The 26,692-nt window shown below is 39.7% G+C and overlaps 1 protein-coding gene across 1 annotated transcript; it reads left to right on the forward strand.

Moving 5' to 3' along the window:
* On the forward strand, nucleotides 1–26,692 carry wnt10a (wingless-type MMTV integration site family, member 10a). The gene is given in 5 exon segments (XM_032530111.1): nucleotides 1–763; nucleotides 2,844–2,878; nucleotides 2,880–3,093; nucleotides 8,285–8,658; nucleotides 23,847–26,692. Coding segments are annotated over 5 exon segments (1,224 nt in total). The 5' UTR covers nucleotides 1–699; the 3' UTR covers nucleotides 24,384–26,692.

Raw genomic sequence — 26,692 nt, forward strand, 5'->3', positions numbered from 1 at the left:
CCTCCTCATCCTCAGCATCGCTCCTCCAGTGGATATAAATGTTCTCCCACACAGAGGGCTCAGGCTAAGTGTTTCTGGTTTCCTTATCTAAAAGGATCTCTATCCTGCTTTAACGAGGCACTTGACCTCCCTCGGCGCTCCTCTTCTCCCTGGGTGACGCAAAAAAAGAAAGAAAAAAAAAAGTGGGCTGGCGAAGCGCTAAGTGCAGTATAGTTTAGAGGACTATCGGAGCACACCGAAACATCACTCGTTTAGAGCGCCTATGTCGGTTCAGCCGTCTCTCTCGGATGTTATTCCAATGCAAATACCTCGGCGGAGATACCGGCATGTGTACGGATGTGTGTGAGAAAAAGACAACACTGACTTTTTCCTCAAACTTTAGCAACCTCCTCCATTCAGTAAGTTGAGAGGTGGATGAAACTTTTTTTTTATTTTTATTTTTTTGTGTGTTTTTTTTGTGTGAATGAGTGTCCAGTCGCTGGCTGCCACATCTGGACGTCGTCGGAGCTGTCAAGCCAACGTTCAGCCGGACCTTACCTGACTCCCCCCACCCCCCCCCCCCCTTCCCCCCTCCCCTCCTTTACTTTTGTCGTCCCTGAACTTTTAAGGCGGAATACTGGACTTTAAGCTAGTGTCTCTTTTATTTTATTTTTAAACTTTTTTTTTCTTTTTTTCTTCTTTATAATTACAAGGCACAAAATGGGACACTCAGTCCTCAGAATAACATGCGTCTTAATGGTGGTTACCTGTCTCTTGGATAAAAGGTGAGTTGAGTTTAATAAGGATTGAATTAACACTAAATATATTCAACTTCATACACTGAACAGGTTTTTATCTCATAAAACTGTTCAAGAACTGTATTTATTTATCAAATTAACCCTTACACTTTTGAACTGATCTATTTTTAACACAGCCTAAATTATTGGTTACTGTGAATTAAATGGGCTGCGCAATTATTTACTTTAACAAGTCACCTGTCATTCCTTTAAGCAAAAGTTAAATTATCCACAGCACTCTGGCTGACTTAGATCAAACATGTCAAAATATGAAAACTGTCTGTTGCCAATTGGCTGCTTCCAATTCCCAAACAATGTTGCCAATCACTTAAAAGCTGCCCTTCGAAAAGTTACTTGTGGAAAACCGGTCTATTCTCAAAGCAGGACACAGTTAGCAACAAAAAACTAGAATTAGAGAGACACAAACTTCAACATGGAATGCTACCTACCAATTTATGCAAATTAATGACAGCTGATGTCAGAGCATGTTGTGTTTAAGATTGTAATGACAGTATAATGCTCAGAACAAGTGAAGCTTTTGAGCCTGTTTCTTGGTTAAAGAGGCTCACAGAAGAGAAAGTTGCTGAACTTACACATGTTCAATGAAACCATGGAAAGAAATGCAAAGTTTTTGCAGCTGTGTGAGTGTCTGTGTGTGTGTGTTACGCTCTCCTCCCTACACCTGGGTATTTGTGTGTGCATGTCGGGGATTGCTTGAGCATGTGTGCAGACAGATGTGCCTCTATCTGCATGTGTGTGTGCGTGTGTGTGTGTGTGTGTGTGTGTGTGTGTGTGTGTGTGTGTGCGTGTGCCCACAGCCACATTGTTCTTGCTCCTTATTTGTGTGTCACAGTCATTCAAACGCTGCAACAATCAACCTGTGTTTTACTTGTAATAATAATGATGAGAAAAAGTGAGCACTTTCGGTCTCAAAACCCTCATTTGCGCAGCCTTTTTTTTTCCCCTTTTTGGTACTGCTGTTTACTGGTTTTTTCGGGGGAATTTGAAAAAAAGGGCCCCCCCCTCACCGAACCCGAATAACATTGTTTTTACATAAATTTATTTGCCCAAAAGAAGCAGCAACAAAAGTTGGGGTACTAAAGGGCACACCTTGGGAGCCTAAAACCAAATTTTACCTAATGATTTCCCCTGAGGGGCCCCTTTCCCCCCCCCAAAGGGGGATTCGGTTTTCCCCTTTCCCCGGCTTTTTGTATATGGAACTGGTTTTAATGGGAAAAATCTTGAAATTATTGGGCCCAAAAAAAAGTGGGTGCCCGTTCCCAGGGCCAAAACTTTAAAAACAAACCCAACCCCCTCACTTTTTATACAAAATATTTTTTTAATTATTTCATTTTATTTTTTAAAAAATTTAAAAATATGATAATGTTTCAATTTCCCCTACACCCCCAATCCAAATTTTAAAAAACATACATACCCACATACATACGAATTTAAACATAAAGCATAACACAAAATTAATATAACGTCATATGGGACAAAAAACCCCATACAAAAAAACCAAAAAAAAAAAAAGGAGCAGGGTTTTAAAACCGAAGCTTGTATGTTTCCCACCCCTTCCCCCCCATCTTGCGCAGCTCAAAAATAAAAAAGATAGGAGACAAAACCTGAATTTTGGGATGCAAAACACGGGAAGGAAAAATTTCAGCATGTTTCCCGTTTTTGGGGCATTCATCACATCACATGAAACCCGCGATCACGTTTAATGGTTTTTTTTTTCCCCTTTTTTCATTAGTAAAAAACTTTGTACAATTTTAAAAAAAAGAACAAAAATTGGGAAAAAAAAAAACAGAATAAAGGGGTTGTGAGAGGGGCAATTTTTCCCCCCGTTTTAAAAAACCCCCAATGGGGGGATGGTTTTGAAGCATCGAACCCCCAGTGTTTTGTTTTTGAGGGTTTTTAAAAAGGAAACCCAAAAAAGGGGGGGCCATCACGCTGGGGCTGAGGAACTCAAAGGGGGGTGGGCCTCACAAACAAAACAAAAAACCTTATCACTCCTTGTGAGCGACCAAAAAAATTTTGATTAATACTGACCCATTGGGTCCATGCGGGTAGAATCCAATGAAAACGGCCTGAACCCCCAAATAACCAAACCTTAATGCCACACGGTGTTTCCATACCGGGTTTTTACGCGGCGCCAGCTGGGGTGTGATTCGAAACCCCGCGAACGGCTTCCCGCAATCCAGGGGTCCAATTGCCACCCTGAGGGGCCCGCAACCCTTCCGGGGGCAAAGCTGGAACTGCTCCAAAAATTTGGGGACCGGACAAAATACCCTACACAGCATAGTCTTTAAAAGAGGTCAGTGCAATGGTGGTAATATACTTCTGAAGTCGGCCTGCTGTAAAATTTCAGTTGAATTCACATCTGCTTTTTTTGTAAGCATTTTAATTTTACATTTTGCTCTTCTGCTTATTGTCATTGCCAAAAAAATTTAAGTCGCAGATCTGAGGGAAACTATATGCTTTTTTATGTTACGGGGTTTTCAAAATAAAAAAAACCCCATTCGAAAGCTCACAAGGGACAACTTGGTTTTTAAGGTGTAGGTAGGAGGGAATGTCCCCAAAAGGGGGGTCCCATAAAAAACAAGGACAAGATGGTTCAAAAGTTTAGTCTTCAAACAGGCTGTGGTCTCATCCTCAAACACACTTTGATAGAATACCTTGAAAGGGTAGGCTTAGAAAGATTAGTCTCCACAAAGATAAACGTCCTAAACAAGCACTGGTGTAATATTATTCTCCAAACACAGACAAAAGATTAGGGATAATTTCCCCTCATAGGTGTACTTCTTGAATGAAGTCGTCCAGAAGGTTAGGTTATCTCTAGTGACTAGCAGATGGTATCTACTTTCTAACCCTTACTGTATCTCCTCAATAGCCCGTACAAAAGAAAAGCTAACTTCAAAAGCTGTTAGTCACCTTAAGATTACCAAAATTGATGCAGATCAGTTTTCTCTGATGGTTTTTAGAGCTTGGAGCTTTGCAAGTAAGCCACAAAGGTTGAAAGAGGATCTTTAGTGTTGGGAAGCCCTTTAGATGGACTCATTGCAGGTTACTGACTGGAAAAGGCATCAGCTTCTTAATAGCCAGACCACCTGGATGGATGGCCAACACACAATGTGGTTGGAAGTTTGAGTCTTGAGTTGAGTTTTCTTTCAATTTCATCATATTGGGATGAAGATAATGATCAAAACAAAAAAATATTTAATACATTTATATACACATGTTGCATTCAAATTGTTCACGAATAAGGCTCTAAAATGAAATAGCAAATTAATTTCTACTGAAAGGACCCCTGGCATGTTGGAAGGAAATGTATCATGGTGCTTTAATGACACGTCTAGCATTTCATATTAATATATTTCATTGTACCATCTATCAGTTCATTATAATTTCTTTTAGTTTTTAATGCATGAAAAGTGCACAAAATGTCAAAAACAAATTAGAATACTATTAATACTAGATATTTTAAAACATCTTTTCAGACAGTGTCCCTGAGTTGTTAATGGAATTCCCCATCATACGAAAAAACTAATAAAACGAGTCAGATCATCCCTGGAGGGACGTTGCTGTAATTTATGTTCTCCTTAATCTGCTTGCAATACAATCATGAGACTTTAGTTTTGTAACCCTCATTAAGGACCTTTGTGAATCCTAGGAAAAAAAAAACTATTAACCAGCCTACATGTTTACACACCTCTGGCCTTACTTTCACTCCTTACTGACTCATTGAAAGGCTGTTTGCCATTAGTAGTTGAGGCAGTTGCTGGTTGTCTGGAATCCCTGGTTTGCCTCGGGTGCAGAAACTCCAAAACACTGACGTTAACAACCTTTTTAAATTGGATGATTTATTTGTTACAGTACATGTTGATGTGTTCACAGAAGCTCCACGGAAGCTAAAAAAAATGCAAGTGCATGTCTTGCAGGCCCATTGTTGCGTGCAGCAACTGCAGAAGGGCAGTGTTTACAGAGTGGATTAGACAGAATTGTGGAGATTAACATACATTTTCAATGTAACTTCCCATGGAAAAATAAATGACCTAGTCTTACCCAAGACGCATGTATACCAAACTGATATTTCTGCTTTATAATTTATATACATTTACGCTTATGTTTTAAAAGTCTGTGAAGTAACGTTTACATGGACATGAAACCATTTTAGTGAAATGAGATTCAAATGAATTAGGGGAATTTGGGGAATTGGAACCTCGTCTGTTCATATATTTTTGCAGAGCTTTCTCAAATCTTCCGATTCTACACAGTCTTGTAGTTCCGTATCAGGGGCCATGCATCTCAATGTATGTGTTGACGTCTAATTTTATTAAATCAGATGTTGCTCGGATCCCCTCTGGCTCTGCTGATGGTTTCTGATAACTTTTATAGGCCCACGTTCATTGCCATTTAGCCTGCATCTAGAACTGTGCCAAAGAGGACATCAGGCAAGAATGGATAGACAAAAATAGGAGAATCTCTCTCTCTCTCTATCTTTCTCCCTCTGTTTCTCTGTCACTGTATCTGCGTCCTCCCTCGCTGGGCTGCTCCTAATGCTTTTACTTCCCTTGCCAGAGCAAATGCTTGTGAATTTGCTCTCAGCACTTTCCCAACTCTCGGCGGCAAACGCATAAACCTGTTTAGTCAGTTTCTGTAACACAAAGTGACAGTTTCCTTTGAATCTTTAATTCATTTTGTCACTTCCGCTGCCATCAGTTCAGCCGGGCATGTCGCAGCTGGTAAATTATTTGTAAGAATGTGCCTAAGTGCCATCCCTTTCACTTCCCCCACCTTGTGTGAGTCAAGGTGTTAGGATGGAATAAGGGAGGGAGGGGGAGCAGATTGTGAGTAAGCAAGTCAAATTATATAGTCAGAACAATTTGTGTTTGTGTGTGTGTTTGTCTTTGTTTTTGCTGGTATAAAACTAAATTCATAATTGCGCCTAATAAGATGTTGCACAATAAAGCTGCTATAATTACATTTTTTTTTAATAAAAACGGATCAAACAACTACTTGCGTGTTGTTATGTTAAAGAGATTAACAGATAAGTGATAAATCCACAGAGAATTATCACCTGACTGTGCAGTATGTTTTAGTCTTTAGAGTCTTATGATTTTTTTGGTCAAACAGCTATATTGTTTTGGTTCAGTCTCACCGTTCTCATGTTTTCAGATGTAGCATGTAAGTGGCTCTGATAAACCTAATGTGTGCTATTGTCCCAGCAATAGCACACAAAGTTAGCGACTACAGCTAGTAAACATAGTGGAACACAAAGCTGCTAAAGAGCCAGCTATTTTCTCTCAACAGTTGGTGGGGACCAAACCTGAGCTAAAAGGAGAGTGAATAGCCTTCTTTCATTCATTAAGTGGAAACAAACATGAATGCTAATATTGCTACATATCTGCTGGATGTGTTACAGTAATAAGCAACGTTTTCCTAACAATGTCATCATTAACCTTAAAAGTGATCAAATGCCCATGTTGTGTCTTTTACAGATAGTTTCCAACCATGGCTTAAAAAGTAGTGCAGTGTTAAATAGAGATTGTGTGCATCTAGAGACACTCTGGGTGATGTTGCCAGTTTCTTGAAACGAGGATAAGCCTCCTTGCTTCATGAAAGTAAAAAAAAAAGTCCAGAAAATGCAACACACCTTACAAAAACAAAACTATATGAAGTTTATTAAAATATATAAAAACGGAAGTAACATCAAACAGTGCTAAAAGAGGCAGTTGAATCTTTTCCCCCTTTAAGCAGTGTGCTATAAACTCCCAAGTGGTTTCTTTTCATGTTTTCTTTACAAGTTTCCATTATAATCTTCACTGCTTTCTACACCAGTAAGTGAGCACTAGTGAGGCAGCTTCAGTAGAACCTGAGGGCACCATCTTCACAGGCAGTAAGCTGAGATCTAACAACAAACACTGTAGAGGGTACAAGTGCAAGAGCTGCTGTCACACTTCATCCTTTCAAGATTCACGGATTCCACAATTGGACATGGATTTTTTTTCTATATCAGAAATGCATCAACATGGACACAGTGAATGTGTGTATTACCAGTGTGTGTGTAAGAGCGCTGATACTTTAGTCTGCTGAATTACAGATCAGTGGTGGTAGAGTTGTACTCATTACTCATGGGCCGCATGCAAGCAAGACTGGCTGTCGAGGAGAAAGGGATGTGTTTAGCTATAAAGGCAAAAGCAGTCACACGTGTAGAGAGATTACATGCACACAGCCGTTAACAACCTCCTCCACATGCAGTAGTCCGTTTGAGCCAATTGGGAGTGATTACAAAGCAAAAGCTGTGGTGTAGCCTAATCAGCCTCTCTAACCTTAACATATGCACGTACAGTACCACAGTTTGGTTCTAAACTTTGATGGTAAGATATTAAATGACAAAAACAAATAAAAGGAGCAGCCCTCTGATGCAGAGCAAGAGAACATGTTTCATACAGTGATGTAGCACACATTCAGGAACTAGTGCCATGCCACTCGCTGGAGATGGTACTGACATCAGTAAGTACAGACATCAGTAAGTATAGACATCAGTGAGTTGCACAGCCACATATCTTGTATATCAGTGTATGAGTCCTCTGATGGGAGTGGTGGGATTCTGTTCATGTTCACATGGCCCACAGAGACATAGTACGCAAGTGTTTGTAACACACTGCTATTGTCCCAGATGTTTCTGCAGGTTTTTATGAGTCTTGGAATGTGTGCATACAGTATAAACATGTGAATTAACTGTTATGAGTATCTTTATTAAAATAGAGGAAGCTGTTTTACTACAGAATTGTTGCTCAAGCATGAAACAAAGCGTGCAAACTCACAAATTTGACACACGTTGCTAACAGAGAAGTTAGACGATGTTAAACTGAGTTTTAGTGCTAGGAAAATGACTTGACAAGTTTTATCCATAAGTTTTACAACAGAACTTGAATGAGGGGAATGAAATGGGTTTGTTGCTATTCCAAATGCTGTTTTAGTTAAAAATAAAAATTAAAACACACTTGTAAACAGTCATACTAGTTTGAATTTTGAATTGTTATCAAATGTCATCCTCCATCAGTCTGGTAATCCTCTTATTTCAGCTGATAAGGTTCATGTTCTGCCTGCAGGTTATTAAAAGATAGTTGACATTTTACACAAACTCCATCTTATAACACACGGGAATGCCTCTAGAGCAGCTTCTTGCTGTAAAGAAACCTGTCACAACGCTGAGTATTGACACGGCCCTTGTGTCAGCTTTCATACGCTTTTTCATATTAACAATGTGTCATGTGGATTTGCATTGTCAGTGTAGAGAGTTTCAATTCCATCCTGGTAACTGCCATTTTAACTGTAAAAATGTCTTGGACTACAAGCTATGAAACTACGTGTTATGACATTTATTTTTAGACAAAATATCCCAGTCTTTCCTTTCCCAAACTCTGTTTCCCGATTGTGTCAGTTCTTATAACCCTTCAAATGAGGCAATGTAACAACACCACTACCCTGTCCTTTCACAGGTTTCAGAGAGAGTGCCTTTGCGTATGCCATCGCAGCAGCAGGTGTGGTGCACGCAGTGGCCAACGCCTGCTCCATGGGCAAACTGAAAGCATGCAGCTGTGACAAGAAGCGACGTGGGGACGAGGAGGCCTTTCGCATCAAACTGCACCGTTTGCAACTGGAGGCCATCCACCGGGGGAAGGGTATGGTACACGGCGTCATGGAGCACTTCCCTGCCGACTTGCCGGGACCCCAGGATTCCTGGGAGTGGGGCGGCTGCAGCCCTGATGTGGAATTTGGCGAGAAGTTCTCGAGGGACTTCTTGGATGCACGTGAAACCTACAAGGACATCCATGCCCGTATGAGACTGCATAATAACAGAGTTGGGAGACAGGTGAGTGGGGAGGGGATGGGAAGTGAGAGGATGAGAGTGAATGAATGCATGTGTTTCTCCGAGGTTGCATCACTGTTTATATTTGTAATGTTTTCCTCGTGCAGCTGTAAGCCGTGCAGCTTTTTGTCTGAGAGCAAGATTTGGATTCAATACCCATTCGTATCAGACATATTTAATTGCCTCATCACTTTGTCTAATGGCTTTGATTGACTTTGAATTCTATTACTTTGTGAAATGTGTGGCTTTTCCTCCAAATTATAGGAGTACTCCATCAATTTTACACATCAAGTTTCTTTGGCACAAAGAATTTTTCTCTGTGAGCATTTGCCAGGCAGAGAGGATCTAGTAAAAAATGCTATTCTGCTATTTATCGAAAATGTTGGATAAACTGTTTTTTAGGATTGATTCATACCTGGGACTAAAGGTTGCTGCTTCACTTCCTTTTCTAAAAAATAATATGTCTCTCGCACCTAAATCACTAAGGTCCTGCTTTACATTTACAATAATTAAGTATGAAAGGGGCAATACTGTTATTACTATGATATTAGCATCCAGGTCAAATGAAGTTGACTCGCACATAGAAACTTTATCTCCCTCTGCTATCAATGTTACAGTTTTCTTTAATTGCTAGAAGACAGTGGGCACAACCAGAGCCACAGGTGCAAAACTCTAACTCCAGTCTGCACAGCAGCAGTTCATGTGTACCAAACTCTAGTCTGGTTTTCATTGCTTGGACACAGTTTTCAAACTCTACACACTTATCCCATCACTTTAACACAGTGGATTTACAGCACATTGTTCAAATGCTAACACGATGCTGTCACAACTGTCCTTAAAACAGAATAGATTTCAGTTTTGTGCTTATCAAACACTGTTGATTGCAATTTTAGCTGAAAGTCAAAGCAGTAGTTATTGAACATATACTGTATTTATATAGAGACCAAAAGCCAAAAAAGAGAAACAAGTAAAGAGACCAACATGTCCTGTTAAGATGTGTGAGGTTACATACACAGCTATAAAAAGTGAAAAACACTATCTGTACTGTAGTAGGACTGTGGACTTCCAGTTTTTCAGACAGTAATGGAGGTGGAAGCAGTGGCAACACCACATTCATTAGTATTTAGAGAGGATGCAGACATCCAATGTGATGAAGAAAACTTTGCTGCATGATGCTGGAGAGGGCCGGAATAATTGCCCTATTCTTTGTTACTGTCATGCACCTTTTAGTTTTTTTTCCGGTAATTCCATAAATTACTAGAGACAAAATGCTATACTGAAGCAAACTGCTGATTTTCATTCCTTCTTGTTTACATTATGTAAAAAATAGTATATTAAAAAAAATACATCTTCTCTTTACAGAAACTATTGAGTAGTGTGAAGTCACGCAAATTGTTCAAACTGTAAAAATGAAAAGTTTGTGATTTCTATATTGGTGTTTGCCGCAAATGTTATTACTCAGTGTGTTCTCAGTGACAGTGTGTGTTATCTAGATGAGGATGGTCATGGTGTTTGGCGGCACTGAGCCTGTTTAGAGGTGTGTGTGAAGAGTTGTGGTCCTTGGAATGAGTTCTGCAGCTAATGTGAACTGCTTAGTTTAGGTGACAGTTGGTAATGCAGACTGTAGAGTGTTGCGTATGTGACTTCATTTGCGCTTACTGTCGTTTAGCAATCAAAAAACTGTCTTTAATATGATTTATAAAAGGAAACATATTACACAACAAAAGAGGTGGAGAATGGGTGGGTCGAGTGCTACTGGGCCAATGATAACGCCTACAGTGCACAAACATACCTGCTTTTGTTAGCTAGGTCAACGTTCTTATTATGTTGCTGTTTATTTCTGCTGGTGGAGAGCAGAAATAAGCGTGTGTGTGTGTGTGTGTGTGTGTGTGTGTGTGTGTGTGTGTGTGTGTGTGTGTGTGTGTGTGTGTGTAGGGTTTTGCCTAAGCTGATAGTTACTCAATAGTTCAAGTCAAGTCTTCAACAAAAATAATAACAGTAAATCTGTTCTTTGAAAGCAACTTCAATCAAAATGGGCACACTGTATATTTATTGCAACAATTCTGATAAAAATGTGTATCAAATGGGAATTTCTCTCATAACAACTACGGTACCACAGGTCCCATTTCAAAAGGTTTATGTGGTACCACAGGGTAGCAGAAGTTGTTTTTTCCTGAAGGAGAAAGATTTGAAAAACAATCTTATTAATGGAGTAAAAACAGGATTAGAGGCTGCTACCCTGGCTGTTAGTGTATTTTCTTTAAGTTGTCATGTGCAAAAGAAGAGGGTTTTTATGAGCAACATTTCTATAATTATTATAGCTAGGTATTATTGTAGATGCGGTGCATCTCTCTGTCTCTCACTCACTCTCAATCACCATCATGTTGTTGCATATTGTTGGCTGTTTCTGACTACGTACAAGGGTCAAATAAAGTTTATTAGGTTATCCTTCTAATAAATCCTTACAACTATAAATTTAAATCTAATTGTATGTTGTTGTAACTATCCATTCTGTCACAGAGAATGATAACACATTCATACACAGTTTTCGGCCTTGGGCAAATGGGAGAGAAGATATCTAAATGGCAGTGATAAGGCCTTGACGATACTTTCGTGGAACAGAGACAAGAAGCCACCGTAAATTGCTCATTGTTCCCTGTTTCCTCTTGAGTAATTTGGTCCTGTATCTCTCCATCAGTTTACTTCTGGTTTCCTTGATTATGCAGACAAAACACAAATGTGCAGGACGTCAGCCAAACTCAACAACAGCTGGCCTCCCTGCATTAGCGGATCGAAGGCAGTCATAGATGTAGAACTGGTGACATCAATTCCAGTCAATGCTGTGGACTTGGGTGCATACACGATAGATGGGGGCTGATATGATGTGAGCAGTAATTTAATTCAATTCAATTCACTTCAATTTTATTTATGTTCATGTCAACTCATAACAGGGGTTATCTCAGGACACTTTACAGACAGAGTAGATGTAGACCCCACTCTATAACTTACAAAGCCCCAACAATTCCCCCCAAAAGCAAGCATTTGGTGGTGGGAAAAAACTTCCTTTTTACAGGCAGAAACATCAGACAGACCCAGACTCTTGGTGGGCGGCCATCTGCTGCTGCCGGTTGGGACACAGAGACACTGAAACAGATATACAGAAATATGATTTACAACTATTAAAGCAGTTGGTGTAATGAACAGTGGCAATCATAGTAACAACAACGAAAATAGAACTATGACTATAAATAGTAGTATAGCATAGCAGTACGTCGAGCAGGACCACTGCAGCAGCTGCAACCATGATTTCCAACCCGGTCCAAGGAAATCTGTAAGGCAACAAAGGTTAAGGACTGCGGGGAATGAACTCCTCGGAGCTAAGTTAGAAATTTACATCATTTTGTAACTTTTAATAAGTCATGATGACACAGACACCAATTAGCCTCGTATTTAAATGTGCCTTTTATATGTACAATAGGCATGACTTCAATTACATGTGATACGTGACAGAGAACAGTTTGGCAAAACAATAGCATTGAAAGACATCACTGCTCATGATTCGAAAAATTGACCAAATCATTTTAAAGTAGCTGGGAAACAGAGTCAAAACCAAGCTGAAGTTTCTCTTCTGTTTTGGCTTAGACTTTGTGATAGTATAATGGCTTGATGTCTGCCATGCATTGTGGGATGTGTTATGGATTTGAGGGGAAAGAAGAGACAGTTTTACCTGTAGATATCCCCGGAATCAAAAACTGACAGAATACGTTCATTATGGTGCTACTTTGTCATATGAGGAGGTAAATGTTTATAAAGTAAATGATGTAAATACTTTGTGAAATTGTATTCAAACGAGGTCCTCAAAGCTTTCCAGTTCCACCATTTGGCAAGTGAAGTGCCCTGAGGAAAAGAGAAACAGAATATGTAATCAGTCACACCCATTCAACTTTGAAAAGAGCAACGGTAGCTCAAAGAAAACAAACCATACCTGGCACTACTCTGCCTTATTTTAATTTACAATTTGATCTTTCCAGAATGCAATTCAGAAAGGCTCAATATTGCCTCTCAGATTCCTCTCAATACATTTAGTTTTCTTTGTGCCAGGCTGTAAATTACCAGCCAAGCCATCAATCAAACATGAGAAACTCTGACTCAAAGTCATCAACATCAAAGAGGTTGTACCTCATCTTTTGGGAAAGGATTCCGGTTACGACCAGCGAGGACTAAATTACACCCGCTGCTCCGGACCTTCACCTCTTGTATTCAGACAAAAGCTTGACGACCCATAATGACCTCAGTTTGGGTTCAGAGTGCAAGTCTTTCGCCAGCCCACTTCTCTGTTCTCTGAGCTAGTTATACATCAGTGTTGCACAGAAAAAAAGAATCTCCAAACTAAACAGGAGAGGAGATGGAGTATGATCCCTTTTCCCCACTACGCTGTTTAAAATGCAAACATGAGTTCAATGGATGTTTCATGGAAAATAGAGGTACGGTGCAAGCTTTATATCAAACCTATATATACATGGAGATGCTTACAAGGGCCTGACTGACTTGTGCTGCAATGTACTGAGGCAATTCCTGGCTGTGGAGAAGGATGTAGGAGAAAGAAAGAAAGAGATAGAGTGAGAGAGATGGCACTGAAGGATAGAAAATAGAAGGGAAAGACAGAGAACAAAACTTAGTACGAGTCACTGCAGAGCTGTTAAACTGTAAATGCCATGCACCTTGATGACTTCAAATGGACTTCAAAAAGCTGCAAAAAAACTCTCTATGGCCTTGAAAAACGCACAAACGCACACACACACACACACACACACACACACACACACACACACACACACACACACACACACACACACACAGCCCCCAGAATCAAACAGAAAACACTGACAGGTGGGGCCTCCAAATAATGCCTACCCTTCCCGTATCTCTTTCCTCCCACCGACCCGCTACTACCACCACCTCCCCTCCCTCTACCCCGCTCCTCCCCTCCCCTGCCCGACTCCCCCCTTGTAGAGAGAAGTAGTCTTTAGGCAGAGGAATGCGGTGGTTTTTTAGCGGGGTGTGCATGTCGCCTCATGCCCACCCTAGGGTTCTCACGACGTTCCGTCTTGTTTTTAGACCTAATTAGTGGCTGCTGGCAGTTTGGAAACAGATGTTTAAAACCCTGCAAAAGATTTTAGACTTCAAACACCGGGGCGGAAAGTAGAAAGAGATTCGCCCTTCCTTCCCTCCCCTCTTCTCCCTCTTCTGCTCTGCCTCCTTCAACTTCTCTCCAGCAGGGCTGATTGCAGAAAGAATAATGTACACTAAGGAGGCACAAAAAAAATGAATGTGGAGGGAAGGTTAATTTACATACGATGTTAGCATATCACCAAGGCCACTTTACAGGATGCTTGTTAACTGGTGAAACAAGAACATATTAGTTGGAGTAAATACATACATATTGAGCATTAACTTTACATTGTTAGATAAATCCTAGTCTATATCCCAAACGTTCCACTTCCGGGATTGCTCCAGTGTTGCAGGAAATTCCGCCCCATGTTCCTCTTTTCATCCGGATGTCCATTACCTTCCGGTTTCTTTGTGTTGTAATTTTAAACTCTGATTTCTGAGGACTATGTTTACCTGGTCCTCAGATCTCGGTCTGCAGGGTAAATCCAGACAGCTAGCTAGATTATCTGTCCAATCTGATGTTTCTGTTGCATGACTGAAACTACTTTTGAATGTACACGTTCCACCAAAACTAATTCTTTCCAGAGGCTGTTTTGCAGCAGCACCCTGGTTCCCCCTGGCGCATAGGACCGCCCATGAGATGATTGTGATTGGTTTAAAGAAATGCCAATAAACCAGAGCTTGTTTTTTTCCCTAGCCAGACCCTCTCACGCGGTGCGGTGGAGGAAGGTCTGGCAATGCGAGACTAGATAAATCCAATTGACAAACAAAATTTAAAACATGTTAAAGTAAAAGTTGTTGCTAAACTAATTTGCATGGCTCCACTTAACGTGAAGTTGCCTTCAATTCAACTGCTTTGTAGTTATTTTATTATTCTTCAGATTGATATGTATTGATCATTTTTTTACAGTTGAAAATCTGCAATAACTTTTCTGTGATAATAAACAGTTCAGCCCTCCATGGTGTTGTTGCAGTGGTCCAAAAACACCCAGCTGTTAAAAAGAGCGGGTTTAAAGTGGCTGCTTGTGTCATGGAAACACTTTACCAGGGCAGTAATTTCTTCGCCAAGTTTTTTTTGTTCTTTGAGCGTTCTTCTCAATCATTTAGAGAGCATACCTCGAAACAAACGCTTGGCACGCTTTCCTGTGTTCATACTGCAGAGCTTAGAGCCATGCAGAGGTTCTGTTGAATCCTGTCTGTTCATTAGGCAGGTGGTGACAGTGTTGGCTGTGAAACAGCCTGCCATGTTACTGGCAATCTGATAATTACGATTTACCATCAGGGCCGGACTTCAGGGGAGTAAGAAGAGATAATATCCCCCTTTTCAGGAAGCTAACTCTACTTTTTAATTTAGTTTGACCACCCTTTCCAAATCTGTAATAAAGCCAATCTGCTGATTAGTACTTAAAACTATCTTTGAGACATTTGGAGACATTTTCCAGGGTGTTTATGATGGCACTCCTGTCTTTGGTTTGTTGACTCTTGGTGATCTTCACAGTTTCAGTAAGTGAGAGTGGAGGGACATTTGGACAGGCTATAGTTACAAGGGGGATTTAAAGGAAATCCTTCAGATCTGATTGGATCACTCAAAAGTGACTGTTGGCCTCTACCCACAGCTCCCTCAAATGTATTGTGAGCTCATAAGGACAGGGGAACTTTTACAATACAGAACAACCATTTATTTGGGGAATGTAAACAAAGTTATTGGAGAACGACATCCAAACACACATCTCCATCAGCCCCATTAGCTAGCCGCAAATTGCATTTGATTGGAGTAAGATGACTCAACAACATATTACTGGAAGAAAAAAAACAGAGGGATTTTTATATAATTGGTATATGTCGTTTTAAACAGGCCTAGGATTGGGGAAATTTATTTTTATTTCACTTTGTCATTAAGAAAGACTGGGATTTTATTCTGCTCCGACCATGTCTAAAGCATTCAACACAGTTGTATTTTGAACTCTGCAGCTTAAACAAGTGATTGAAAGGCTCCATCGTGTGAGGGACTGGCTCATAAATGACCAATATTAAACGGCTCTGGAGAGCCCATTCATGTTAATTCATTGACTCAAAACCCACATGAAAAGCAAAAGTGTGTTTGAACAAAAATAGCAACATTAGAGCGGGGTTAGTCATGTGCTCCTCAGAGGCCATATCGTCAGTAGTGTGCAGAGCCTTCCAGAGTCCTGACCCACCACGTACTGCACACACACCAACACATGCACACACAAACATCAATGTGCTTATGTACACACCTCTCCTTTACTCACACACAAACACAAACACACACACACGTGTAAATCTACACAAAGTAAAATGTTTCATAGTAAAAGCTCAGCAGGTGGAAGTGCTTATGCTGGTAATAACATTTTATTAGAGTCTCAAAGAGCTGTGGACATTGTGCAATTGTGTGCAATTAACAGTGAGTAAATACTCCACACACACACACACACACACACACACAATCTTGTTCTAACGTAGTTCTCACTGTAAACTTTATGTTTTTGCTCAGTAACTGCATGTCATTGTGTTGGCATGCGTGCGTGTATATTTGTCTGCGTACGCTTAACTGTTCTTTTGAAGCGAGGCGTTTGATTTGTTTAAAGTGATGTCTGGGCTTAATGTGCTGCTGTGGGATTTGTTTGTGTGCTTTGATATCGCCTTGGCTTTCTGCTTGACTTTAAAGGTCCTTTAGTAGATTGTCTTTGAACTGACAAACACAAGGCAGCATGCAGACTAGTCGGCTGTTTATCAGCAAGAAGGGTCGATCGTGGGACACATAGACATTAGATTAGGATTTTCCCAAAAGCAGTAAGTGGTGATGACAGATACTGGCCAACAATTAAACTCATTACGCTGAACAAAACAGAGAATCAGGCATATATATACATGGACCTAGCACATATACTTAGCAAGACTGTGCAGTTGGTTATGACTGGCAATGATGTTGCTCACCACATGGCGATAATTTATCATATTCTATATCCTTTATTGCAGACAGTGTTGATTATTACTGTGGATTAACATAAGACAAAAATTGAAGAATTTTGTACTGAACTGGAAGGACCCTTCCCCCAAGGCATGCCCAATCTCCTAGTGTTAATGCAGCGTGAAGTTTTCTGATTCTGATTATTCCAACACAAAACCTAACCTCCTTGGCAGAGATAATAACGCACTCTTACAGACTTCTTTATCTTTCCTGCTCGATTATAGAAAAAAAACAGGGACACGATTAATTTGGTCAATAACGAGATCAGATTAAAAAGAAGGGGATTTTATTGAAAACAGTAAAATTGCTAAACAAATCAACAGTGAAAACACTTTGACCTGTGGAATTTATCATAACACTTTTCTCGTTGAACTTTTTGAAATTGCACTTTAGAAATAAAACACAAAGTAAGAGTTTACTTGCAAAACGTAATGTGCAAAATAATTGTTTGTCTCGATTGGATTGTTTTTTGTCATAGAACCGAAATGCATCACAAATATGAATAATTGCACAGCCCCAGCTTGTGTACACATACATAGTTTGACAGAATATACTGTATAGGAATGGGATCACACATTTGACAAGAGGGAACATTTCTGGTATGGGATTCCTCATTAATGTTGTTACAAGCAAATTGCTCAATTCTTCATTGGCATTTGCCTTCCTCCCTCAGAGATGGATGGTGTTGTGTGTATCATGCTAAAGGACTTTCCATCTCCAAAAAAAGCTATGTTGTAAGTCATCACCAACTCCTTCATTACAAAGTCAGTATTCCCTCTCAACCAAATCTTGATATTTGGTAAGGATGACAAAATCAAGTGTAGGTTAAAAAGAGTATGTGGTAACATTTCACCTTTGGCATCCTCCAGTACTGTAGTTGATCACAGTTTTCAGTAAGGCTGCAGAAGTTACATTATCACTGTAATTATTGACTAATGCGACAGCAAATGGGTTAAACACATGCAAAAAAGTGGATTAACATATACTGTATATACTATAAACATAGTGTTGATGGAATAAAATAATAACCCTCCAACTGATGACTTCACCAGGTAATTTGTAAAATTTAAAAAAAATTTAAAAAGGAAACAGGACAAAGTATTGTCCTGGTTGTCAACTACTCCACATAATTGAAATGTTGTTCATTTCTGGCTGGGGGACTGGGTCACTTGCCGTCACCCTTCTTTTCTCTGCTGTTGTTTTCTGGCTTTTGATTCCTGCTGTTTGTTCTTCAGTAAAGCCAAAGATTGTGGTAACAAGGCCAGACCCCAACTCCGATCTTCAGTTTCCTTTGTCCCCTCCTCTTTATTGCACTGTAGTCTGCTGTGCTCTACTACTCCAGTTTGCTCTTCTTGTCCCCGGCCTACTGTATAATGTAGCCTGCAGTCCTAATCTGCCGCCAACATGTTGTATTTGATCTCTGTCAGGGGTTGTTTTATAGATGCCTCTGTTTTACTCTGTTAGCCAATTAAGACCTGCCAGATGCTAGTTTCTAACTGTGGTCCAACGTTGACTTTGAAGCAATTACATCTGTCAGTGTATGTCCAATTTTGGTGTTTGAGCGTGGAGTGACATATATTAGCAGGTTTCCGAAACAAATATTCGCAAAAAACTTTCAGTTTCATTAACTCTGCATTCAGATGCTCTGCCTATCTTACATTATAATGACTTTTTTCATCTATAAAACATTAGTTCTTTTCCTTATTTAACATAGTATCCGATTCTATTCCTTTTAAACCCAGACTTTAGGTCACCACTGAGTCTCTGGTCACATGACCATGCACCGCCGTATAACTGACAGTAAGTGTGTCACGCAAAGTGTTCTTTTTTTATAGCTTTCACTGACTCAAGCTGTGTGAGATGTGCTGTGTGTGTACACTATTTGCATACTTCCAAACTCATGCTGCCAAGACAATCACAGCTGATGACAGGATTGGTGATTCAAATCTAATCTCCATGGCCAATAGCAGCACGACATGATGACTGAGCCTCGACAGATTGTTAGCTTGACAGACAGGTGATTTGTAATGTTGCCCACGCACATCCTCACACACACAAACAACTTTTGTGTATCAAGCGGTGCATGGACAGCAAAGAGATTATCCAAAGATCATCTCCTCCTCCTGTCATTCTCTTTTTTTCTACCCTCCCCTCACCCCCGCATTTACTGTACACCAACAACCAGCCTGGAGAGTGCCCAGGGCTAATTCTCAAGATTTTCAATAAGACAACAATAAATCACTGCATCACTTTACTTTCCCTTTTTCCCGCAGTAAGTTAGATATGGTAAACACAGATAAAGAGACAGACACAACATGTTTTGGTGTTCTCTCTCTCTCTCTCTCTCTCTCTCTTTATCAGTCATAACTCCCACTTACTAAAGATTTTTTTCTGACTCATCTTCTGACCCAAAATCAACACCAAAAATCAACAAGCGGCTGATCAGAGCTCACTGCTCAAATTTGTTTCCTACTTTTTGGATTAAAAACAATTCTATGCATTTCACCTGGTGAATGCTTTATATATTTGGTCACACCTTGAAAACCAATGTGAAATGTAATTTGGCAATGCAATTGGATTGAGTTAAATCAGGTGCTCATTGGTGAAATTATTGTGTACAAAATACTCATAAAGTGTTTCCATTTTACTTTTACTTTAATTTTACTTTTAACTTTTAACGTTTTTTAAAAAGAAAAATACTTTAGGATCAGGGCTGAAATTTGTCAAGTGAAACACTACACTGTAAACCCAGATTTAGTCAGTAATAGATTTAGTAATTGAACTTTTCAGTGGTCACTACTTATTCTTTCAGGTTTTGTTAAAAAAACATATTTATTACTAAATGACATAAGTTTCTTTCGTTTCTAATAATTATCTTAAGCATGCAGTGCACAGATCATATTAAGCAGAGACAATTAAGAAAGTTAAGTTTCTGTATGGGAGGTGCAGGGTTGTTTGAACTGTTCTTCCTGAAACAGTGCAAAGGCTCATGGGAAGAAAAAATGTACGTTCTGCATGTATATATATATATATATATATATATATATATATATATATATATATATATATATATATATATATATATATATATATTACATGTGTTACGGATAGCATCTAGGACCAGGCTCCACACTGTAAAATTGTCATTTTATGCAGCATTTTGTATTATATTAAACTAAATAGACTGACCCGCTAACAATTCGTTTTATTTTACAGTTTAATCCATGCCAATCCACTGTTCAATCCACTTATGTTCTAGTTTTTTTTTTTTTGGGGAGGCTAAAACAAAGACACCACACTCTTTAAATGCAGAGTTACCACTACAGCCCGGCTCTCTAGGAGGTGTGCCGGGTTTTGAAGCAAATTGAACATGCTGGCAAAATAGTGGAATTACAACTTCCAGCCCATCATGCGATGCCTGCTGGCTCAAAAAGACCCACAGACTTACATGGCAAAAGACACATCTGTAAATTAGTGCTTACATTTCGTACATCAAGCCCTGACAGAACAGAATATGTTTGGTCTGATAAAATTTAGACAATCCGGAAGAGCCGCACGATAAAATCGGTTGATCCCAATTCAAGTTAGCAGAACGCTAACCTGGAAGTAGCCAGCTCTGCCAGCGGAAGTGTTTAGTGTGCCTGCGAATTTCAAGTAGTTTTCAACGCGGTTTTGGCACCATGATGACTTCATGCGCCAATGAGCCACTCTCACTGGAATGACCGGGGCTTTGCCTCAAACGCTGTATCCACTTCTTCTAATACATTATTTCTACAGCCCCATACACACTGCTTCGGCATGTAGAGAAATCCACAGGCCTGGCATGCCTTTTACGGTTGCTAAACTATGATTGGACAATTGCTTTTCGAAGGAGGAGCTTTGTGAACATTCTATTTCATGTTGTTACATTCTGAACCATTAAGTATGGAAGCCAGACATGCAATGCTGGAAGGCAACGGTTTTGTTTCCGCCTCAGGAAAATATTTAGTCTTACGTACTAAATTATACTATTCTCTGATAGACTTAAAACAAGTTTGAAACACTCTGCAGTCGATCATAATCTTCCAGAACAACTTGGCTTTTTATTTTTTCCCCTTCCACAATGTAACAAAATATTAGAAGTAACACTTTCCGTTGTTTTTGTTGTTTTACTGTCCTTTGAAACCCCTATCCTGCTGTGAATGCACCTTCAAACAGAAGCAATGTGGATGCAATTATGACTCCTCGGTCAGTTTGTCCCTTCAAGGTTTAAGTGGGTTGGAGAGTTTTATGATTACAAACTTTGTTGTTTGTTTAAGGCCAGCACATTTGTGATTCCTGGGTTGCCTCTGCCACTATGTAAAAACTGAACCAAACACTGCAATCTGAACTCAGTGCAAGTGCTGTTTGAGCTATTATAATGTTGTTTACTATAAAGTCTTACAGCCTTTCCACCACTGAGCACAGCTTCTGTGTACATTGTTTTCAACACTCTCAATAACAGTAGAACCATATTTATCCAAAATCCATACTTATTGGTCACTTTCTGTTTTGCTGACACACACTATGAGCAAAACATGCAATGATGCAAATACTGTAAAGGTTTTTTATTCTTTTGTATAATTGTCATAATTCACCATTAAAATTATTTTATGCTGCAGCATCAATGTTCCTAACATTTCATTTTCTCAAATGCTCTACGTATAAGCATATCTTTACAGATGTATCCATGTGTCTTTATAAGCAAGAAACTAACATGTACATAATCTGACTCTGTGAACACATTTAAATTGCCTTAAATGTTTAGCAAAACAGTATTTCATTAAGAATTTGTTTCAGCTCTTCATAACACATTCTAACCTTCCCTGCTCCACATGTTTTGGCTGTCAACTAAAAATGTTTTTTTTTCCTTTCTTAATACCGTGACTGTTCACTATTAACCGTGACACTGTGGCAAACAAGAGTGTTTGCTGCAATCAGATGAGTCAAGTAGTACTGTTTGTCACCATTCCATTGTCTTATCCACCTCTTACTCATTCATGCTCCAGAACAAGAAAACATGTTTTTTTTTTTCCTTCTTTTCTCCGCGTGGTTTGCTCAACTGGGAAACCCACAGCACAGCATGACACAAGGCCTTTCAGCACGCTAACCAAGCCCTCTACAACTTGTTCTCTGAGAAAAGATGGAAGCAATAAGGGAAATAACTTTCATACATACATGCATACAGTACATACATACATAGATACATAGATACATACATACATACATACATACATACATACATACATACATACATACATACATACATACATACATTAGATTTATGATGTGAAAAAAATTTATATTGCTGATATCTCCCAGAGTTCCTGGACACAGTCAAAAAAATCTGGAAACAATTCCAGATTTCTTTTTTTTTTTTGCTGCTTTCAACAGTGAAGTATCTTATTTTGCATCAGACCTTGACTTTTGGGAAGTGGGTAACTGGATTGTCACACTCAATAGATACATGATAGATCTCTCCCATCTCTAATTTCCCCCTCTATTTTTCCGCTTCTACTGCTGCTTCTTCAACGAAGGAGATCCTGGTTAAATGATGGAGGAAGGATTGACTATGTAATATGTAATCTGTGTAATTTTCTTCTTAGAAAAGTTTCATGTTCTGAAGCAGAGCAAGAAGTGTCTACAGGATCATTTCTGCACTTACATACACACACACACACAAACACACACACACACACACACACACACACACACACACACACACACACACACACACACACACACACACACACAGACAAACAAAAAACACCTGTCCTGATCTGTTTAAATTGCTCATACTTTTTATGGTTTGTCATTTCTGTCTCATTCTGCATGGACGACACATAACATGTAGTGGACAGTCTCGTGTTGTGTGTATACGTGTCTGGAGATTAGCATTATTGCTTGCACGTGTGGAATCTGTTGGACATTGCAAGTGTCCAGCATGTGTGTGTATGTGTGTGTGTGTGTGTGTGTGTGTTACTGTAATAAGGGTGGCAGCAGCATCTGTCAGAACCCTGGGTGGCCTGGTGTTCCTGTTGGTAATTGGATGTTAACGTTTAGAAGAGATGATGACTGATGAGCACACAGACACACACATAGATGCATACACATAGCCTTGAGGAAATCTAGGAATGGACAGAATTCATGCCATGTGGTATGTACTCGGTGTGTGCTGTGAAAGGGGTTGGTAGGTGCATTGTTGGTCATGCTCTAACGGGATGTTTTATCTTTACTCTTGTTTGTGTATATCTGCATGTACATACATACCATGGACATCGGCAACATTGTTTTAGCACTTAGACCATTTATTAGATAAAAAAAAAATACTTTAATACTTTTGTATCACATGGCCTATAGGAAACACAGTTAGATGAACAAGTCCATCAAGTGTGTGAAAAGCGTTTTTAAAAATAATAAAATGAAAACAACAGCCTACACTGTGGCCACTGGATGTTGATATTGATGTAGTTCCATTGGCTAGAACTAAACCATTAAAGTAAAATATAACAATATAAAGACTGTATTGCTCAAATGTGCACCTCCACGTGTGTCATGCTTGGAGTCATTACCTGAAGCAAAAAAAAAAAAGAATAATGACACGACTGTCTGTTTGGGTCATGCCTGCATCCATATGTGTTATTTGATATCAGTATGTTTGACAACAAGCTCAGAGTCAGACCACCTGGCTTGTTAAATGCGGGACCGATACTCCTTCAGGGCACTATGTGTCATTCACTACATGGTGGAAAAGTGGCGTGCTTAGAAGAACAAACAAATTTAAGAAAGAAAAATACAGTTTGAAATATGACATGCAGTCTGCAACAGCCTGTAGGTCTACATGCAATGTGTATATTGAACTTCACATGTAGCCAGTAATCAAATAAGTCATTAATCCTTCTCATTTTCTTTCTCCCCCTGTCCTCCTCTCACTTCCTCGCCTCTGTTCAAATCCTTTCTCCATCGCACTCTCTCTTTTTGTCTGTCTCCATCTGTGTTTTTGTCGCAGGTGGTGCTCGACCACATGAGAAGGAAATGCAAGTGCCACGGGACGTCAGGGAGCTGCCAGCTGAAGACCTGCTGGCAGGTCACCCCAGAGTTCAGGGTGGTCGGCTCAATCCTCAAAGAGCGCTTCCACATCGCCACGCTTATCAAGGCTCACAACCGAAATACCGGACAACTCGACCACTCCAACCACCACAACCACCATAACCATCACAATCACCACCACCATCATCAGAACAACCACCACAATCACCACCACCATACGCATCGGCGGCGGCCAAGCATCAACGAACTGGTCTACTTTGAAAAGTCGCCAGATTTCTGCGAGAGGGACCTGGGATCAGACTCGGTGGGCACGCAGGGCCGGATCTGCAACAAGACCAGCCCCGGCATGGACAACTGTGAGAGCCTGTGCTGCGGGAGAGGCCACAACATCCTGCAGCAGACTCGGAGTGAACGCTGCAACTGCAAGTTTCACTGGTGCTGTTACGTGGTGTGTGAAGAGTGCAGGATTACAGAGTGGGTCAGTGTCTGTAAATGAAGAAACACACACTAAAAGACTGTACACAATAAAGAAAACAAAGAAAAAGAAAAAATAATCGACACTATTAATTTGAAAGGGGAATATGACTGTAATATATTGGCCCCATACCTTTTTGCGGTGGACTGCTTTTTTCCAGAAGAGCGAGGACAGAGCGTTTAAGCAGTTGAGCCAGCTGAAAGATAGTGCATGTTGATAGAGAGTGTGCATCCGCGGGATATGTCTAAAGCTGCCACAACTCAAAGAGCTTGGATTTTTACTGGCTTCCTTTTGAGACTAAGGGACATCGTTATAACAGATAAATATCTGAAAGCTCTGAATATGACATCTGGGCAAAAACAAACAACAAAACATTGTTGTTTCATCAGCGTATGTTGACTGACGTACAGCTGCATGAGATTCAGGTGAGCAAAGAGAAAGTTGAGAGTGAGCAGTAGATTGCATGCAGAAAGAAAATAATATTGCTTTATAGCACCAGCAGTATACAAAGTGGAAAGGCTGATAAAAAAAATATATATACCTTTTCGCACATCAGGATTCACAAAGCACAGGATTTAACACAGCACAACACAACTGGAGCACTTAAGGATATAGTAACTTGTTTAAGGGCAGTTCAGAAGTTTCAGTGTTTATAGCAGCTACCATGTCATAGACAGAAAACTCAGCAGGGGATTGTGTGGCTCAGCTGACACTTTGTAGATGTACCAGTCAGTGTTACTTGTATGCATAATGTGTAACCCTGTTAACGGTGATCACACCCCTCAATAAATACATTCACACCAGTGGTGTAGTCTACGAAATACGCAGGTATACGCAGTACACCCACTAGGAAAGCTCCAGGATTTCCATATACCCACTTAAACATTGCACAATGACATGTAACAAAATACTTTGCATTAATATTTTGATATACTTTTGAATTATCATCTGTTTTTTTTTTTTCTCGCATAGGCTAATTAAAGTTATTTCCACCCTAAATTGGGGCATAAAAGTGTGTCAGAATACAGGAAAGGAAGTCTTTGACGCTCTAAATTTTCCTGGGGGAGGACATCCAGACCCGTCACTATGATATGGGCCCCCCATCCTGGCCCATTTACAGTACAGTATACCAACTACAATACATTAGGCTACACCACTGATTCACACGAGTCCCAGGACAGACTGGGCTATTTCAAGCAGAAGGTTCCATTAAAGGGGCAAACTGTAGCAATGATGAATCAGAGTTGATCAAAAGACACATCTTATAGTCTGATTATTGGTAAGAGTCCTTATATCAGACCCTTGCAACTGAGACCATTTCCTTCCCTATAATACAGGGTGTTGAAATTAAATCCAAACAAATTAATTTCCAATAGAGTAAGGACACACACTGGCCCTAAACACAATAAGATTCATTTTGTGAATCCATTTTAAAACCATTGAGCTTGTACAGATGATTTTTTTTCTTTTTTAAAGTATATTACAGCCTACCTAAACAGAGCACAGATACATTGTCCTTACTTATCCAAGATGCCCCATGTGTTGTCTGTGTTGTGTTTGTTGTCTATGTTGTGTGTGTAAGAGGGCTGCCAGAGGACAGTACACAGTAGACGGTCATTTAAGAGCTTTTATCTTCAGCATGATCTGAGCAGCATTGTACATAAAACTGAAAATTTCTGCACAAATAACACCATCATTTAAATCGACAGTGCCTCAAGAAACTGAGCGCACATGAACAGGCTTTGGTTCCTCACACTCTAAACATCCCAAGCTGCCATCAATCAAAGTGTTTCCTGTTTTGTGATGCAATGTACTGTGTGCGACACTGTAAGCTCCTTGTGCTATATCCACACTCACCTTCTTCACACTTCTTCGATGTGTGAAAATAAGGATATTCTGTTATCAACTTCAAAGTATATTCTAAATAACAAAGTTAATATGGAAGTCTGCCTTTGCACATTTTGAAGGTCATATTTGGTTTTTAAGAAACGTGTATGAGTGTGAGGCTCCTTATCAGACAGTGTAATTTATTTCAAGCATATGTGTTTCTGTGTTGAAAGCAGAAAAAAAGAATCTGGAATTGTTTCCAGTTGACCAGATTATTTTGATTCTGATAAGTAGTTTGCACATACAGAACTGTGTCCAGGAAAACTCTGGGAGAAATCAGCAATAGGTATTTTTTTTTTATTGTCATAAATGTAATGTATGTCTGTATTTTTATGTTTTTACTATGATTATTATCTAAGTTATTTTATTTTTGTGGATAACTTAATATTTGTAAGACAATAAAGAAAGATCATAATATTGAAAGGGGCTTGAATCAATGTGAT

The sequence above is a fragment of the Etheostoma spectabile genome, chromosome 11, assembly GCF_008692095.1.
Source record: "Etheostoma spectabile isolate EspeVRDwgs_2016 chromosome 11, UIUC_Espe_1.0, whole genome shotgun sequence".
Lineage (NCBI taxonomy): Eukaryota > Metazoa > Chordata > Actinopteri > Perciformes > Percidae > Etheostoma > Etheostoma spectabile.